The following is a 19,645-nucleotide window of genomic DNA, read 5'->3' as shown; positions in this document are numbered from 1 at the left end:
TCTAGAGGTCTGCTAGGAAACTTGTTAGGTGTATTGGTGCTCGTCCTGTGACAGGAGATGGTGGGTACATGCATTTGTAATTAAGGAATACTGCATAGTGTCGCAACAATGGCACCTTTCCACTCCTCGTATGCTTCACAGCAATACCTCAGGTGTGCTCCACCATGTAACACTGCCATATTGTGGCGAAGCTAACTTTTGGGAACAGGCATTATGCAATGCAACATGCTTTCCATGCTTCAAAGCCATCGGCAAGGATTACAGAGGCAGCAATGCAAGCAATGCAGAGTCTGTAGTATTGCAAATTGTTTCTATGAAAAACATGGCACCGAACTGCTGGAAGCTTGGTAGGGGATGGTGCCGCAGCTAGGCCTAGTGTTTCTGCGGTGGTGGCTATGGCTGCCAGAGGATCGGCATGCAAGAGGCTCAAGGCATGCTCAAGGTTGTGAGATAATCAAAATGATGGCAGTGGTGGCTTCAATTAATGTCGTTTCATACCTGTTATCACAGCAAGTCCAGAAAACTGGATGGGGAAGGATTTTTGCGTCCCAAACTTATACATTCTATTACATAGATTCTATGGGGCTTGCGGCAGTGCTGCGGAGGCGTAAAAATGATTGGGCATGTCCAAAAAGTCAGTCGTTGACTGTATTTGATTCGAAATTATTTAACTCAATTATTATTCACTTCGAATTCAGACCTAAAGTTTATGATTCGCCCATCCCTAGAAATCACTGGCAGAACTGCCCCGAATAGTTTGTGAAAATTACATGCTAGGTTAGGAAAATTATGTTTTTGAATTGAACAAAAACTGCACAAGGAAAGTAACGTAAAGTAACAGATTGGGGGGGGGGCTCTTGTTTAGTTGTTCACTTCTCTGAGCGAAATTAGGTGTATTTTACAGCAAAAAATTATATTACTGTGAATTTTCGTTAATGTGACCCAGACAGGATCGACGAAATTCATCGAATTAAATAGAGGCAGAAGAAACTCCAAAACACTCTGCTGATTATTTTGGAAATATTTGCCACAATTTAACGTGTTCCTGAATTGAACACACAGCCACCTTTTATGGGTTTAGAGTAGAAAACTAATGTAAGAATGACATTCTTTATTTATTCACAGTACCTTGCAAGCTCCTTATGAGAGCATAGTATAAGGGGGGCTTTACTTGGTTAATTATATCATTTGGTGACAAATGCTTTAGAAGAAGAATGAAGCATGTGTGTGGTAAAAAGCAGTGTGACAGGGAAAATATAAGGCATCATAGTACGCCAAAAATAAGTAACAACATGCACTAAACTGTACGAAAATATGCTTATTATAATCGCAATGCCCATGGTCAAGCGAGAATGCAGATAGATCGATTGAAGCTAGTTATGCAACACTTAAAATTAAATTAAGTAAGCAAAAAAGAAAAAAAGAAGCACTGATACAATCTCGAACGGGATGGTGGGCCATGCCTGTACTAACCTCTTCAACAGTTCGTCCTACAGTGGGCACATATCTCTAGAGCGTCAAAAGCATGTCACATCAAATTTACATTTAAAATAAATAATTTTGCTATTGAGCTTTTGAAATGAAAGCCTAAAAGAGCCACATTGCCGTCATCATTGTCACCATCTTTAAACAATTTGCCACCATCTTGTAATGACAATGGCGATGAGGGTTGGCAGTGGCTAATGCCATGAAGACAGTTTCTATGTCGTATCCAGTTGAAAGGTGGAGTAAATTTCGTGACCAATTCTCTCTGAAAAAATTAATGTGTTAGAATCGGGGCGGAAATGCTAATCATTGATTGTGAGCTGCTGTTTTCATTTCCTAATGGAAGACATGCTGTAAATTGGTATTTTCGGAGAGAGGTACTGTGTCTTCAGTGCATTTACTGTCCTCTAGTGCCATCAAGACAGATGCAGCAGCCATTGGGCAATGATTGGGGCCATGCATTAAAGGGACCGTGAAATGATTTTCACGATTTTGTACAAACATACCGAGTTGTAGAATAGGTCTTTCTGATCATTAATTGATGCATCTAAGTGCTCCACGTAAAGCGTGTAATTTATAATAAGGTTTTAAAGATGTACATCGCTGCCGATCGCAGCACACTGTCAGCGGAATTTTGAGCCACCCCTACCCATATGACGGTAAATCACCCAATTGACGTCATTAGGGCGAGCTATCCGATTGGCTGCCTAGGGCACGTCATTGATAATTTTTCCTCCTTTATGGTGAACAAATGATCGTAATAGTTGGAATGTTAGTTAATTTGTTTATATAAAGGAGAAAGTAACAGAAAGAGAATGCACAAGAACAATTTCTCGCTACACTTAAGAGGAAGCTTTAGCTCGGGGGCTCCTATCTAAATACATGTAAAAGGAGAATTCGTTTTTCTCAGCAACCACCGCACCAAATTTGACGAGGTTTGTTGCATTTACAAGAAAAACTCAAAATCTAGTGACTGTTGGTTTCGAATTTTTTAGTTAGGTCGTGAATTTTTTATTAAAAATTGGCAAAAATCGAAAAATTTCAAAAAACAAAACTATCAAGTTTACAAGTCTGTAACTCAGCAATGAAAGATGATATCACAATTCTGTGAATTGCATCTAATAGTACATCTAAAGCGGACAAAATTGGTATGTTACACATGAATATAAAAATATTTAATCATAGGGATATACAACGTTTGCAAAACCGTTGTAACCAACGTAACAAATTCACGTAAGATGTAAAATGACATACTGAATTGGTCCGCTTTGAATGATCTAATGGATGCCGTTTACAGAACCGCGATATCAGGTCTTGATGCAGAGATATGAATTTGTAAACTTCGTGCTTCTATTTTTTTCAAACGGTCAAATATTTGAAAATCGTGTTAAGAAAATTTAAACCCTAAATCGAAATTCCGCTTCCAACAGTCACTAGAATTTAACTTTCTCTTTCAAATGCAACAAATTTCATCAAAATCGGTCCAGGGGTTATCTCATAAAAACGTTTTTGCGTTTTACATGTATTTGAATAGGCCGCGTCGGAGTTGGGCCCGAGCTAAAGCTTCCTCTTAAGCACTTGCGGCACACAGCAAGCGTCATCTGCTTGTGTTACAACATGCTCCATTTTGACGAGAGCTTCGCAGTCAGAGTCGGTCTCGGTCTTTTCGCGAGCACTATGATTCGACTTTGTTGCGTTATGGACTGCAAATGTAGCGACTGGCAATATGTCAAGCTGCGACATTGTGTCCCTCTGCAAGGCAGCAGACAAGCGGACTGGCTGCAGCACATCGGACTGCCGCCATCCGATTGGCGCCAGGATTTGCGTGTTTGTGGCTGTCACTTTACACAGGAAGATTACTAACACAGTAGCGTTTCGCAAGTTCGGTATTAGGGTAAATGCAAGCGCAAGGAGACAGGGCCTGGCCAGTTGACTGCGTCGTTTCACGGGATGAGCAGAAGTGCAAATGTGAATGGTCTGCACGGTGCAGCCACCTGGTGGCAAGAGCTCAACCACGCACAGTAGCAGTAACAAAATGTATTCTTCTTTGCTGCTGGTGTAAATTTTTTGTAGGAGTGTAATCGTTAACATGTTTTTGTAAATGTTTTACACTTGGTTAGAGCAATATTAGCTCTTTTTTTGACTGGTTAGGCTCTGCGCCAATGGGTGGCTGGACCGTGGAGACCGATCAGGCAGCTCATGTATGCCTACGCGAAAGTTCCTTCATCAGCTTGAGTTTATGCCTCCACCGTTCCGTCGAAACGCCCAGCTCGCCTGTGGTTACCGGAATACCAGACACGTTCAGCGCTGCGACAGAATGCTCGGAACGTACGCTGCTTCGATAGCTCTCACTTGGGGTCGACTGCCAAGCAGCTGGCAGAGAGTTTGGAGAGGCTTCACATGCTCGCTCCTAGAAAACTGGCTATCAGCGACACGACGTGCCATCATGATGCAGAGCCTTTGAAGCAGAGCTTAGCCCTGATCACTCGGCAAACAAGTTGAGAAAATGCATGGCTATGGAGGAGGGTAACTTGTAATCGTCGCTAGCTCTCTTAATATGAGATGTTTCACAGAAATTGTGGCGCGAATGATTAACTTTAGCTGTACCCTACGCATCTACAAAATTTGTCCAAACTGTTTCAGGGGCCCTTTAATTGGGGGTCACCATTGCGGTCACCACTTAGGTCTTGTGCACACACGATGACCAACAAAGTTTGCTTTATCTGGCAAGGGCTAATTTTGCAATAGAAAGAACATTCTGGCCCATAGATGCGTGCCGGAACTGTCAGTTGGAATCAGATTAGCTGAAAAAATTCATTAAATAGAGCCAAATTGAAGAAAGTCTACGGTATTTGCATACTCCTAATTGTTATGCAAACATAAGTACAACCTTCATAAATGTAGCAAGCTTTTGCCTCTTTTGTGGTGCATTGGCGACACCAGCAGCTTGTGTAATGAGTATGGGTGCGTAAATATTAAAATTTTCAAATACGAACTGAATGCAAATACTTAGCTTTGAATATTGAATAATGATATGCACATGCTTTTATTGGATTAACTAGTTATGTTGGAACTTTGCAATTGCATCGTCAGTGTTAAAAAACTAGACTAGTAAGCCGTTATACTAAAACATGGTATATTTGGCTCATGTTATAAAATTTAGTAATTGCCATTGGCTGTCCTCCCCAGCATGTGCCTTAAAGGGACCCTGAAACGCTTTTGACGATTTTCTACAAACGTACTGAGTCGTTAGAGTAGGTCCTTCTGATCATTAATTGGCACATCTAAGTGCCCTGTGTAAAGCGTGTAATTTATTATAAGGTTTTAAAAATGCACATCGCTGCCGATCGCAGCACACTGCTCGGCGGAATTTTAAGCCGCCCCTACCCATATGACCGAAATCACCCATACGACGTCAGTGGGGCAAGCTATCCAATTGACTGACAAGGGCGCGTGATCGATAATTTTTCCAACTTTATGGTAAACAAATGATCTTTGTAATAGTTGGAATGTTAGTTAATTTGTTTTTATGAGGAGAAAGTAACATAAAGAGAATGCACAAGAATAATGTTTCAGTACACTTAAGCACTTCCGGCACACAGCAAGTGTCGTCTGCTTGTGTTACAACGTACTCCATTTTGACGAGAGCTCCGCGGTCAGAGTCGGTCTCAGTCTTTTCGCGAGCACTATGATTCGACTTTGTTGCCTTGTGAACTGCAAACGTAGCGACTGGCAATATGTCAAGCTGCGACATCGTGTCCCTCTGCAAGGCAGCGTACGAGCGAACTGGCTGCTGTGCATCGGACTGCCGCTACCCGATCGGCGCCAGGATTTGCGCGTTTGTGGCCGTCACTTTACACCGGAAGATTACTAACGCAGTAGCGTTTCGCGAGTCCGGTATTAGGGCAAACGCAAGCGCAAGGGGACAGAGTCTGGCCGCTTAACTGTGCCGTAACGGGATGAGCCATGAGATGAGCACAAGGTCAAATGTGAATGGTCTGCACGGTGCAGCCACCTACCATACACAGTACACAGTAGCAGCAACGAAATGTATTCTTTGCTGCTGGTGTGTATTTTTCGCAGGAGTGTAATCATCAACACGTTGTTTTTATGAATGTTTAAAATGTTTTACACTTGGTTAGAGCAATATTAGCGCTTTGTTTGGCTGGTTAAGCGCTGCGCCAACAAGTGTATGGACCGTGCAGACTGATCAGGCCGCTCACGTACGTCTACGCTAAAGTTCCTTCATCAGCTTGAGTTTATGCCTCCAGTCATTTGCCGAAATGACCAGCTTGCCTGTGGTTACCGGAATACAAAACACGTTCGGCGCTACGACAGAATGCTCGCAACGCATGCTGCTTCGATAGCTCTCGCTTGGGGTCGACGGCCAAGCGGCTAGCGGAGAGGTCTCGCGCAGGTGGGGGCAGGCTCCAAAACAACCGGAAGTGGATGATGTGACGTCGCATCGTGACGCTGAACCAGTGAAGGCGGAGCTTAGCCCCGCTCGCTCGGCGAACGAGTTGAGGAGGAAAAGCATGGCTAGGGAGGAGGGTAACTTCTAATCGCTTGTAGCTCCATTAATACATAACGCTTCACTTAAATTGTGGTGTGAATGTTCTACTTAAGCTGTACCCTACGCGTCTACAAAATTTGTCCGAACCGTTTCAGGGGCCCTTTAATTATGCCACATCAAATGCCCGTAAACTCGGGAGTCATTTGACCTTGTGCCAGTCATCACTCATCGCATTTGCTGTCAAGCAATAAGCTCAGAATGGGAAGTGGCGCTTCAAAAAAAAAAAAAAGAAAGCAAGCAAGAAAAAATAAATGTCCACTTGTGGCGTCCGGAAACCATTGCTACTGAGAGCCTGGCTTTACCGCTTAGTTAAGATGTTCAGTGGTTAAGTGTGCTTTACAAGCGGAATTTCACTAAAGCCACAATATCACCCCAATATTCCTAGATTAGATAGAAACAAATGTGAAGAACCGTGTTTGCTCCCACTCAGCCAGCAATATATTTGATTTGATTCGGATATTCGTATGAAACCTAATATTTGAGAATTTCTAAATATCTATTTTTCGAATCGGAATATGTATATTAAAGATATAGTATTTGATAATATTTTAACTTTTAGAATATTTGTGCACCCCTAGTAACGAGTGAGAGCCCATAAAGATGGTGTTGAGACATGCCAGAATGTCACCAGCATTTGCACTTCTTTTTCTCTCTTTTATGTGCAGTACTTTTGGACATTCGGCACCACTCTGCAACCACAACCATTTGTGTTCCAATCAACACAGGGCTACAATAGCAACTTCAACATGACCCATGTGCCATATGTGGTTGACTCCAGCAGGGTCATGCCTGATGTCAGATGCAGTACATCAGGGTCTGCAGCAAGCACAAACAGCTTCACTGGAGGTCTGGATGGTATTTATCATTCTTATTTATTGAAATATATTGCATCCACTTGCTTAACATGGGCACCAACATTTTCACATCTCAAAGTAACATGTTGGCATAATTATAAAGCACATCCTGGTGCCATATACAGCAACTGTGGCTCATCATTTAATGCAATTTGCCAAAATGTAATTAATGGAAACGCATTCTTTGCCACACATTGGCACTTTGTGGTATGTTGGTAGGTAGGTGCCTGTCTGCCTTATGAGTATTTGATTTAAAAAAAAATTGTGTCCAATGGTGGGCTTTGAACCGGGTTCCCAGCACTGTATCCTGATGCTCTGCCCTTTAGGCCATAGACGCATGCATGCTGCTGTTGTGCTAGCAAGCAGTTTGAGGCAATTGGCATGTATTACGTCGCATAGCAATAATTTGCTTCTGAAAGTGAGAGCACGTGCCTGCACACCGGTTTCCATGAGGCCAAGGACACAGGAATGGAATACAGTAAAACCTCATTAGTACGTTCCCACTTAAAGCACACTAGTATTGGTTAAAATGTATTTGCAATGAATTCCCGACCCAGCCTCCATAGAGCCTAATGGCTGACTGTTTAAGCCATAGTAGCTTATCGTATGCCTACTTCTTGGCGCGTAACGTCACTTTTTGTTGCGTAAGTTGGAACTGTGAGGCCTCAACTCACAGTGTGGCTGTCACCACACTGTGCTCCAAAGGATCATGTGCCTTTCTGGAAAGTGTGGTAAAACCTTGTTAATTTGTATTTCACCGGACCGGAAAAAAATGTCCCAATTAAGCGAGTGTCCATTTATCAAGGGTATCCAGGACACAATAGACAAATGCTTACTACTCAGCATGCTTTTATTTACTGAGTGATTGAACAAATCCTGTTTTTATTCTGCACAAAAGCAGTGTGGAAGCTGCAGTTCTCATCATTTCGTGACTAAAATCGCAGCGGCAAAGGCCTCACAACTTCCTTGACAACACACCCGCAGCGTGCGCCTTCATCTGAGGGCTGTTTCACATACTGTGACTGGAACGACGAAAATCGGTGTAGTCGCAAGTGTCACAATGTGATTTTTAGAGGGCCCATTTCACATGGTTGCGATTTCAACAATGCGACTGGTGCGACGCCCGGGGTTACTTACTGCCAGGTTTCGTGGCACACACTGCATAATTCTTTCAATGTAATGAATAAAATGTTTAAATTATAATATTGTTTACTTTTCTTTATTAGGAGCAAATAATATGCGTGTTTTGTAATTTAAAAACGGGTTGAAGGTAAGATTTGTTTTGGAGTGCGCAACGGCGGTTGCTGAAGTTCAGTGCGATGAGACTGTGCACGTAAACAGCTGTTCACAGCTGGTTCAGCACTGTGTGGTGTCTCTTCTGCCTTCTATGACTGTTTTGATCAGCCTGCACTATAACCATCTACAAGATGACCTATCAAGTTCAGATAACTACTCTCACCGCATATGCAGTATTCGGAATTTGGCTGCCACAAAGTCGTCGTGTCAGCCTAACGAGATCCTCGCACTACCCATGCTCAGCGTCAGTTTCTGGAGAAATGATGTGTGTATATTGCTCGTGATTGCGCATATACGGTACCTGCTCCTAGCCTTCTTGCACCAAACGCAACAACAAGCACCAACTCAAAAGCCACGTCTGCCCCTGAACAAAGCCGCAAATGATCTGTGTGATTGCTGAACTGTGTATATATATATATATATATATATATATATATATATATATAGGAGTCCTTCTCTGAATATTTATAAAGGTGCAAAAGCCAACGCATAAAATTTTTTGAGCAGGTAGCATCACTTCTGTAGAAACTGTACGTGGTATCATAGCATTCTAAAAACCATGCTTGTCGTCCACTTTGTTTTCCTGTGTCTCGCACTGGTAGTATACTGTGAACTTCTCACATGAAGACCATATCAATATGCGCTATCCATAATGCTGGAACGTAAGCCCACGGCAAGTGCAGTTGCCGTGGGGTTTTTCACCTTCCTGCTCTGCCTCGCACGCCGCTCATCGTTAGCTTGTTTTGTGAAAATAAATATTAGTATTATATTATTGATGTTATTAGATGTTATAGTTCCTTCACTGTAATCTATAGCACTCATCCAGATTTCTTAAGCCACACTCTTAAGCAAAACTACACTCTTTTGCCACACAACAATAATCGCCATCAGTCTTGTCCGCATTGCCTTTCTTTAACGCGGCGAGTCCGGTACTTCCCACTAACGAATGGCATGTGCATTATCAGCATGACATAGCATTCCCGACAGGAAAGTAGGGCGTGCGGCGTTTTCAAGAAAGGAAACGCAAGCCAGGCAGATGACAATTATTGTTGTGTGGCAGAGATACACCCCAAAGGGTGTAATTTTGCCTAAAAGTGTAGTCATGCATTTAACGTGTATTAGGTCAACATTGTTACGAAATGCTAATGGGTGTCATTTCAAACTATATTGTTTAGCCAAAGTACAAATGAAAGCCTCAATGTTTCCTTCTATCTGGTATTCCTAAATAGATTCAATTTGCAGAATTTTACGCCTGCTTCAATTGCCTGCAGTTCAATGCTTAGTGCTGAAAAAACTGATTCCTTTTCTTGCTTTCAAAAGGGTGCTTCAATGTGGATAGCAAGCTATAATTATTCATTTCGAAAGTCACTGAGCACGTGCTGGTGGGCGAGTTGGTTATACATGATTACGACTTCACGGTTGTCCCGTGTCGTCTTCCTTCATCCGTCGTTTTATTTGGTGCCTTCGTCGTAATCATTTCGAAAGTGTTAAGCTATGATTACGTCTCTAAGCTTATCAATGCGATTTTGTTCCATGAACACAAGTTTTCTTCCTTCCTATCATCAACAGCCATGAAATGAAACTTTTCACTTTCATTAGTATCAGGATGCAAACAATCTGGAGTTTCTCCTGGGCATTTGTCCACATGCTATAGTCTGCATGTTTGTATCATGTTCTGGTGTTGCAATCGCAGTGATGTACACATTTCTTAAAAATATGTTGCACCAAAGCAATTTATTGAACTTTGTTTTCAAATCCACAAGATTTGGCCACGCAGTAACGACCCAATTGATAAGCAAAAAAAAAAAAATCTGCACATTCAGTGCATGTGTTAAAATCTATGCGAAGTTAAGTTTTTGTCAAGTGGCTAATTAAATGCTGTTAAAGTAGCTGCAATATTATACGATTAGTCTTTTTTTCAACAATCCAACATGTAATCTTTTGCAAGGTTTGTTTATGCGCCGCATAGGTCACAACCTTAATATCATGTAATGTTTATGCACTAAACTGTTCACAAACTATACCAAAATGCAAATGGCAGTTTATGTATGTCGATGCTGAGTGTTTGGACCTTTAAGGCCCCTCGGTGGAGGGAGCATGTCCCATTGGCCTTGGCTTCACGTAGACGGCACCCTCGAACTGACCCCCCCCCCAGTTGGGTATTGGGGTGACCTTTGCGAACTTCCAGTCATCCAGAACTTCTGCACACGATATAGACTTCCTAAATAGGATGCACAGATATTTTGAGCACCACTCGGCATATCTCATGAGAAAAGCAGTAGGTGTGACGTCCATTCCAGGCGATTTCTTTGTATTCAAATTTAACAAGGGAGATAAAATGCTTTTTTGGTCACTGAGATATTTGCACTTGGTGGGCAATCAACTGGAAGGTAATAGATTGGTTTGCAACCGTCGTCATCCCTAAATACCGAACAGAAAAAATTGATTGAAGGATTTTGCTATCAAACTTTGATCAATTACGGTTTCCCCGTCGATGAAGAAACTGGACAAGGGCTGCTTTTTCGAAAAAAATGACGCCAGAACTTTGCCGGGAAAGACAGCAGAAAATTCTTCAAAGGCACACTTTGGTAGTATTCCTTCGCTTTTCTAATGTTTGCCTTTAGTTGCAGACATATGTTGGAAAGTTTACTGGCATTGCCCTCTGTGGTACACTGACGGTGCCGTTTTTTTATTCGTTTAGCCTTCGGTTCCAGCCGCACTATCTCCTTTGTAATCCATGGGCGTGTGCGCTGTTGAATGATTAGTCTCATTGGAACAAAGTCTCTGACGCATTTTAAGACTAGGTTCCTAAAGAAGCACCACAGCTCGTTCACGCAGCATGTGCCTGATTCAGAAAGAAGTATGAAATCAGCCAGCGACCTATCCATGGCATCCAATATGTCAACGTCCTTAGTGCGGCAAAAGTTTGGAACGAGGCATCTTTTTTTCTTGGTTTCAGTGGGACGGCCAAGTTGAACTGTTAAAGACACCATTTTGTGATCAGATATTCTGTCAAAGATATGCACTTTGGGATCACGACTGAGCACTGCATTTCTTACAAGGAATAGATCTTTTACTAACTGAGCTCTTTTACTAACTGAGCTAAATCATGGAATACTACGAGGTCAACAAAAGGTTCAGCAGCACTAGAAAGGGGCTCAGGAAAATCGACACTCCAGTCGATTGAAGGCATATTGAAGTTGCCACCCAAGAGGACATTACAAGAATAGCTTTTGCTAGAACACAGGAATTCGTTAAGCTCGAGAAAAAAAAGTTATCTTGAGTAGGGGGACGGTAGAAGCCTCCTACGATTAAAGTGTTCCCATCCAAATGCACTTTAATCAGGATGCGCGCAATTGCAGATATATCAGGTAACCTGGGCACCAGTAGTGACTGTTGATAAATAATTGCAACACCAGCACTGTGCGGACTTCTATCTTTACGATGAATTCCGTAACCTGGTGGTGTTACTTCCTCGTTGGAGATATCAGGGTGAAGCCAAGTTTCCGTGATTATAAGAATATGCGGCTTGAGTTTTAAAATGATACTTTCAATATCAGATTTATTAACAATGCTGCGTGCATTAAGCTTGATGAAACGGAGGGGCTTTTGGGCATCGGTTTGGATTCATTGTAGCTGGTGTCTTTCTTCAGTTTGTTTGCCTGTGTGAATCCTTCTGTCACTTGCGCCATCCCATCGGGATAGCTCGCCATTAATCCTAATTTTGTCGTGCACTAGTTGGACTTTCCCCCCAGCAGCTCTAATTTCGGAGGCGCTATCCCAGAGTTTCTTATTGGTGCTGACAAGCCTTCCGAGACCGAAATATCTTTATTTTTCAGTTTGAAACAATTCTGTAGTACGGCCATTTTTTCGCGGTGGTCGAAAAGCTTGATTATGACTGGGCGCGGTCTTGTCCCGTGTCTACGCCCAATCCTATGGAGTCGTTCAGCCGACGAAACTTGCACACCGAGAACGATTTTAAACACGCCCTCTAGCACAGCTTGCTTCAGATCATCATGGGTTTCGGCAGCTGTTTGTTTGACCCCAAAAACCAGAAGGTTGTTCCTCCTGGAACGATCTTCTAGATCGTCAAATTTGTCCTGCAGCCTCTGTACACTTTTCTCGAGGCCAGAGACTTCTTTGCTGACTTCTTTAATAGCAAATGCCGACTCCTCAACCACCTTTAGCTTCATTTCAATTGCATCTAACCGGTTTTGTATTTTCTTCTGACCATTAAGTAGTTCGATTAACAGTTCATCAGTCGTAGGCCCAGGTCCAGGATTGGGCTCTACGTCTAGAGAAAGCATTAGAAAAGAGAAGACAAAATCCTGAACAACGAAACAGAGCGTACAAAGGCTGCTTGGGCACGTTAGCTGGATGAAACATCCATTGCTGGATTTAACAGTAGACGCTTTGTTACTGACCTGCATGTAAAGAAGCAACAGGTTGGTCATGTTGACTGGCGGCCAGCCGACGAGCCCACTGGAAGGTGCCAGTGGTGGCTAGCTTCATATATGCGCTCTTGATGATGTCAATAGGCCTGGACGCGTTGACGCCCAGCAATCGTCATGATGCGGCGGTGTGTACACGAAGTCTCCGTAGGAAGCTGCCATGGTGATGAACAAGGATGCTGAATCTTGCAATGCACCGACTGCTGTCGTGCCGAACAGGAAAAACTGCGTGTAAAAAAGCAACGGGTTGGTCATGTAGACTGGCGGCCAGCCGACGAGCCCACTGGAAGGTGCCGGTGGTGGCTGGTTTCTTATATGTGCTCCTGATGATGTCGATAGGCCTGGACGCGTTGACGCCCAGCAATCGTCATGGTGTGGCGGTGTGTACGCGAAGTCTCCGTAGGAAGCTGCCGTGGTGATGAACAATAACGCTGAATCTTGCAATGCGCCGACCGCTGTCGTGCCGAACAGGAAAAACTGCGTGTAAAAAAGCAATGGGTTAGTCATGTTGACTGGCGGCCAGCTGACAAGCCCACTTGTGTGAATTACGCTGGTTGTCACAAAAGGAAGAATTGCAAATTGACACGGAAGGTTGCTTTTTAGCTTCCTGTCCATTCCTTGTTAGCAGAGAATTTGATATTTCGTATTACTTACGTGCCTTTTCCACGTCGTACGAAAGTTTCACACAGATGGCTCTTTTCATGGATAACGGTTGTAGGGATTTATTCGCTGTTATGTCTGTCTAAAGAATGTGATCAAACAAGTCGCCCTCTGCCATAATGCAGTATTGGCACCTTTTCAGTGCGTCCGATGTATCTTTTTTGATAACACAAGACGGTATCTCGCTGCAATCCTCAGCAATCTCTGCCTTTAGCGCTTCTGATAGTTGCAGGTTTGCGGTACACTCGGTCTTTCACATACCCCCCATGAGAAGTCAAAAGGCGTCAAGTTCGGTGACCTTGCAGGCCATGCCACTGGTCCATGCCGCCCGACCCACTGGCGTTTGAAGGCTTCGTCAAGCCAGACTCGTTCAAGGCTGCTGCTGTGAGCCAAGTTTGCTGTTGAACGAAGTTCGCTTTAAAAATGCAAAAGGAAGATCACAGCGAAAATCTTCGACCGGGCCTTCCAAAATGTCGTTCATGTACCACTGAGCAGTGAGCTTGTGGTAAAAAAATATAGGGCCAATTATTCTTCCGTCAAAGATACTGCACCACACACTGAATGACCATTGGGACTGGTGTCTGGCCTGTACCACCCAATGCAGGTTTGTATCGCTCCAGTAATGCGCATTATGGATGTTGACTTGAGAATTTCTGGAGAAGGTTGCCTCATCTGCCCAAAGCACTTTGTCAGTGAAATCCGGCATTTCGTCACTGTTCACAAGGATCCAATTTGAGAAGTCAAGCCGCCATTGAAAGTCTCTTTCTTGCAGGTTTTGATGCAGTTTGAGGTGATACGGGTGCATTTTAGCCTTCCTAAGAACTCTTGACACTGAAGACTTTGAAATGCCGGCCTCACCACTCACGTCACGCACGCTGGAATGAGGGTTTGCAGTCATGAAAGCCAAAATGTCTCCTTCAGCGTCTTCACTGATGGTCCCCTTTCTGTGCCACGTCTTCTTGAAGCTACCTGTTTCTTTCAGTGTCAAGTAACTCCTTATAATTGTGTTCGCGCTAGGTCTTCCCCCACATTGCCAATTTCGGTATACCTTGGCAGTTTTCCTCTTGTCGCCCCGTGCCGCTCCCAAGGCTAAGACTGTGTTCGCCTTCTGCTCGCTTGAGTACGTCATGCTTTAGGCACTGCAAACAAATTCTTTGAAACTGTTATGCGGCACGATAGTAACAGACAGTCATGCATCTAGCCGCTGGCACAGCTTGGAAAAAAAGCGGCGTTGTAACCTATGATGCTCTCTCTCGCACAGGTTTCAGATGTATGATGCATATTTGTGTGTATTTTTTCTATTCTGCATCGACTTGAATGCTGAAAAAAAAAATGCTCTTCTCGTCATATCAGAATAAACGGCTGATGACGGCGCATTCTTCGGCAACAGGCGCGAACGACTGTTGACGAAACACTTTTTCGGAGAGCCGTTGCCAGCCGCTGCCGGTAATGTCAGAGCCGAGCAAAGGTTGAAGCCCTTTCTAGTAAGTGAAGGGAACACGCGACGCTGGCGATGTTTTTACAAATCACTCATGAGAGCGCTGCAATCGCAGCGCATTCGGGCGCACAGAGTGCGCTGTCACGTGGTATTTTTTAAACTCCGCAGGCTTTTGTTTTTTCCCAATTAAAAACGGCCATGCTAAGTCTATTTCGTTGGAAGTGCCTGGGTTGGGCAATATTTGTGGAGCTCCACAACTTTCCTATTGACGCCTGAATGTTTCAAGCTATATTTAAAAAGTTAATTAATTTATCTCAGCTAATTACTCAAAAAGAGACTAGCAAAAAAATGGTACTGTAAATTTAGATAAACGCTAACAACATCCACGCGATTTCTGTTCTGAAGAATGCATAGGTTTTTTCAAAATCTTGGTCCAAGTTAGCTGGGACACTCTGTATGTATGATATTGTAACTTGATCACTGGTATTTTGAATGTGAAGCAGTAATTATAGCTCAGACAGTTTTCGAGAGTTCTTATGTGAAACTTCAACGAAGCACCTCAAGGAACACAACTGAAAGTAATAATTTGCTATTTTTAGTATAAGTACTTAGAGTAAAAAAAAAAAAATCTGAAATATACAAGATATGCACCTGGCACAGTTACCAACTTTTGTAAGTCATATCATGCAAAAAAATTATGAAATTATTATGAAGATTTGTTGGCATCAATATTAGCCATACTGAGGCCCATGCTATGTGTGAAAGCAGTAGCTTTGCAAATGTGAAAACAGGTAAGTTCCTGTTTTACAGAGAGCAATTGTATTTACTCATTGCAGCAGGCATCTGGTTCATTATTTACTGCATTCTTTAGGCTCGGGAAGGAATGATTGTCAGGTCAGGGAGCATGCAGAAGCCTCCTCATACTTGATTACTGTGTTCAATCGGCTTTTTTCTTACAAGTAAAGTGGTCTAGTTTGCATTCAACTGACGTGGGAGCCTCCATGTGCTTTGTTCAGTTCCTGTACGGAGCTGTACAGTGTTACACAATATTGTACAGTAAAGAATAAGGGCGGTCGTGCAGGCTGTGTTCGAAATGTAGGAGATTTCACTGCTTATCAAGTTCAGTCGAAGGTTGGTCTGAAATCGACCGCACCTTGTGTGAGTGAAAACTGACAACGGGAAGGATTGCTCCTAATGATATGTACATATGGTGTCAAAATTCTGCAACCCATGGTGGTAAAAATAAAGTTGCGTTTGATATTACTCGAACACAATTATCAAAATAACATGCACTCATGAGCATCTACGACTGTTTAAGGCATTGTTAAAACAGCCTCTATGTTGATTGGGAAAATTAGACAACCTGAGAGAAGCTTCTGTGGCTTCGCTGCTGCTTTCGTTTAAAAATTGTGTTATAAGTCCAAATCTTGCTTAGTTTTTTCGAGGAAGTGCTAGGAGCACTGGCGGCTAGCTTCGACAATACCTCCAGTCAAAGTTTTATTTTTCCAGATTCCCCAATGTGCCAAAAATGGTCAAAGTTTACAAATTCTTAAAGTTCAGTTATCCTTTCAGGCAGGGCGTGACGTCACTAGCAGAACAATTCCAGCGGAAATGTTTAGCAGCGCTAGAAAAGCTTTTGATCAAATGTCATTGATTTCTATAAACATGGTACCAATGAGTTAGGTCTTGGCAGCATCCACTAACCAGTGTCCAGTGCTGTGCAGGCTTTTGCAGAGTGAAAGGGTAAGTGCAATGTTTGTTGAATGTGTATTTTCAGGAGACGGCTCCCCCTCCTCCTCATAACCGGTCTTTGGCATTGTTGGAAATGGAAGTCCTTTGGGCAGTTCACCATCCCTCGGCTAAGAAATGGTGTCACCAGTTGCTTCACAACCTCCAAACAGACCACGCTGTTTTGTTTGGCAGTGTGGTAGGTTAAGAATGTTTTTTCTATGTGTAGTGCACAGGCACAATCTCGTTTGTTACTGCCCTCTAGTCAGTTGAAAATTCTGTTTGACTGCAACGTAACCCGTGATACTTTTCCGTATCTGTGATAAGTGACAGTGCCACTCTGAGATGACTGCAGCCATTTGTGTGCACCTTGTCACACTTGAAGTATATACAATCAACACATACCACCAGTACTTAGCCATTGTTTAATATTATTGCATGTATTGGCAGTTGCAGTAGTATTTTTCTTGACATGGTGGATTGCATTTCTCTGCACATGTGAATGCAGAGCAGGTGGTTGTCACATTGTTAAAATATAACGGCACACTTTACTGGTATTTAGGAATATAAGCCTTGCTTATGTTGTGGAACTTTGTGCAATAGTTATTGTTGTATGTTGCGGGCTGTTTTATTTGGCAGCGTAATGCCAACATCATCATTGTTGGTAGGAGGTATGAGTGAAAGCATTAAGCTTTACTGTGATAGCTAATATAGACATTAGGTCACTAGTCATTCTCTGGCACTGTCTGTCCATCAAAACTCCTAGTCAGGCACACCACTTTAGCACTGCCATGCTGCACCATTTGAACATTGCTATTTTTAGGTATGTATTTACAGCCTTACTCTTGCAAGGTATTCAAAAGTGGCAGTGCAATACTTTGGCCGTTCTTGAAACTGCAGCATATTTTAGTCACATCTAGTCTTTTTTAAAGTTTTGGGCTTACTGTAAACTTCTGATGATCAGTAAATACGATCTTCAGATTTCCATAGCCCATAGTATCTTGTCATGTCTTTCAAAATGCAGAAGTTTGTTTTTGTTGGCAACATTCTTACTCCACTCAATTCAATTGCTGCCTTATTCCTTCAGGTATCTTCCACGCATAACTTGTACATGAAATCAGCAAATTGGCAGCATGTGTATCTACTGTGCTCAACCATTGTCTCAAGCCGCTGACCTAACTCTCATTGAGTTAAGTGCTTCAGCAAATGCATTTTTTTTCACAATGTTTCTTGTAGCATTATAATCTATCTGGATTACTCTTTATTCATTAGTCAAGCCTTGCTCTTACATTTGTATCGCACATATCTCATGCTCCCACCACTATCCATGATCTCTTTGCCCCTCTTCTTGTTGTCTATCCTACATCCTATAGTCACATATTTTTTGGTATCCATTGAACTAAAATGTTTTTTTTCCTTTTGTGAGCAGGTCACTCACTCATACTTATTTGGCAGGCATGCCTGTGTTGCTAATTAAATTCCTGCCAAATGAGATTTAAAAATAAGGTAACCAAGAAAGATTGTTAAACAAGTGCATGGCACTACGTACCTGGACTTGTTTTCTGTTTCTTTCCCTCTTAGTCATCTGCAAGGCACCGGCTCATGTCTTAACCATTCATAACCTGTTTATTAGGCATTAGGTTTATTAGGCAACCTCCGAACGTTGAGGTTCAAATGCCACTGCTACTTTTTTTTTTCATGTTGAAGTATTCAACAATATGAAGTATTTTGAGTTCTGGCCTGTTTTATTTTGCTTCTTTTTAACCTATAATTTACTCTACATAGCTTTGAATATTTTGTCTTTTCCTCAAAAGAGATGTTTGCTTCTTAGCGCCTGTTTTTTAACAAACTCGTGGCAAAATAGATGCCATTGATACCCCACTTTTTCAATTTGTCTGTCTCTCAAGAACTGAGGCATATATCTCTTAACCATTGTTTTACCTATTTTAACCTGATTCATTGTTTTGTTTGTTGTTAATGAATGCAACTGTCATCCCACTAGGGTGGTTTCAAACCTTTTTAGATTTTTTAACGATGAAAAAAAGAGGACAAAGTCACTTTTTTTTCTTTGCGCAGTATTTCTTACTAACCACAAACTGCCATGGCCACTATTGACTTCTGGATCTTTGCTGTACATTTTTTTTTTGCCTCATGAATTGAGGCATGCATCTCACAGCCATTGTATTTCCTATTTAAACCTGTTTCATTGTTTTGTTTGTTCATTAATAAAAAATTTCATCCCACCAGGGTGATTCCTAGACTTTCTTTTTACATTCTACATGATAAAGAAAAGAACAAAGGTGCTTCTTTTTCTTTGCATAGTATTTTTTGCTAACCACAAACTGCCACAGTCACTTGAAACCTCAAGACCTGAAGCACAAGGCACTTCAGTATTATTTCTGTTTGCAGCATTCACTTGTCCATTACCTTACAGAGCTTCCATATTATTACAGAGAAACACAATTTGTGTACAGCACATTACCATCTATGCACCAGTAGTGATCCCAAGGTGGAGGCGATTCCCCAAATTGTTTTCGATTCTGTCATGTCGCTGTTGCTATACGAACAGCGGAGCACGTTGCACATCTGGTCCAGTAAGAAAAGTTGGGGAAGGTCTGCCGAGTGCTATCAGCCAGTTTGAGCAGACAAGTCATCCATGACGCCTGTAGTGGATGGAGACCGGCTTGGAGGTTTGTGGCGCAGCTATGAAAGGCTCCTGCATGCCCTCACTGCTTTTAAGGCGAAAGGCTTTCTAGGCTCATGGTGAAGTTAGTGTCAGCAGACCTGACTCCGGAGTATCCACCGAAGTGTCACTCCATGGGAAGACATTAAAAAATGAAAAATGATTGATAGTGACAGTTGGTGATGATGACATTATAATAGAGATTGGTAGAGGTTAATAATGACTACTAATGGCTTGTAATGACTACTAATGGCTCTGAAATGACGAATATGTTAAACGATGGCTTGTAATGACCACAATTGATTAGAAATGTCTAGTAATGAGTAGTAATGACTACAGCATGACTAATATGTCTAACAGCTTGTAATGACCACAATTGATTACAAATGACTAAAGATGCTTACTAGTGAGCAGTAATGAGTATGAAATGACCAATATGTCTAACGACTACTTGCAACAGGTACAGTTGATTAGGAG

At 42.4% G+C, this 19,645-nt stretch overlaps 1 protein-coding gene across 3 annotated transcripts in view; it reads left to right on the top strand.

The window, feature by feature from the left end:
• The window catches only part of LOC142575718 (OTU domain-containing protein CG3251-like), a 133,546-nt gene extending 114,814 nt beyond the window's left edge, over window positions 1–18,732 (top strand). For 2 of the 3 annotated variants that reach the window (XM_075685318.1, XM_075685300.1), the window contains 2 exons: window positions 6,724–6,913; window positions 16,535–18,732. In XM_075685318.1, the coding sequence (XP_075541433.1) occupies window positions 6,724–6,913; window positions 16,535–16,560 (216 nt within the window). In that variant the 3' untranslated portion in view covers window positions 16,561–18,732. The remainder of the gene's footprint in view (window positions 1–6,723; window positions 6,914–16,534) is intronic. The other variant, XM_075685308.1, reaches the window with a different exon arrangement.
• Window positions 18,733–19,645: the final 913 nt, after the last annotated feature.

The sequence above is a fragment of the Dermacentor variabilis genome, chromosome 1 (assembly GCF_050947875.1).
Source record: "Dermacentor variabilis isolate Ectoservices chromosome 1, ASM5094787v1, whole genome shotgun sequence".
NCBI classification, from domain to species: Eukaryota; Metazoa; Arthropoda; class Arachnida; order Ixodida; family Ixodidae; genus Dermacentor; species Dermacentor variabilis.
Note: the sequence above shows the minus strand (reverse complement) of the source record. Positions and strands in the feature narration are given on the sequence as shown.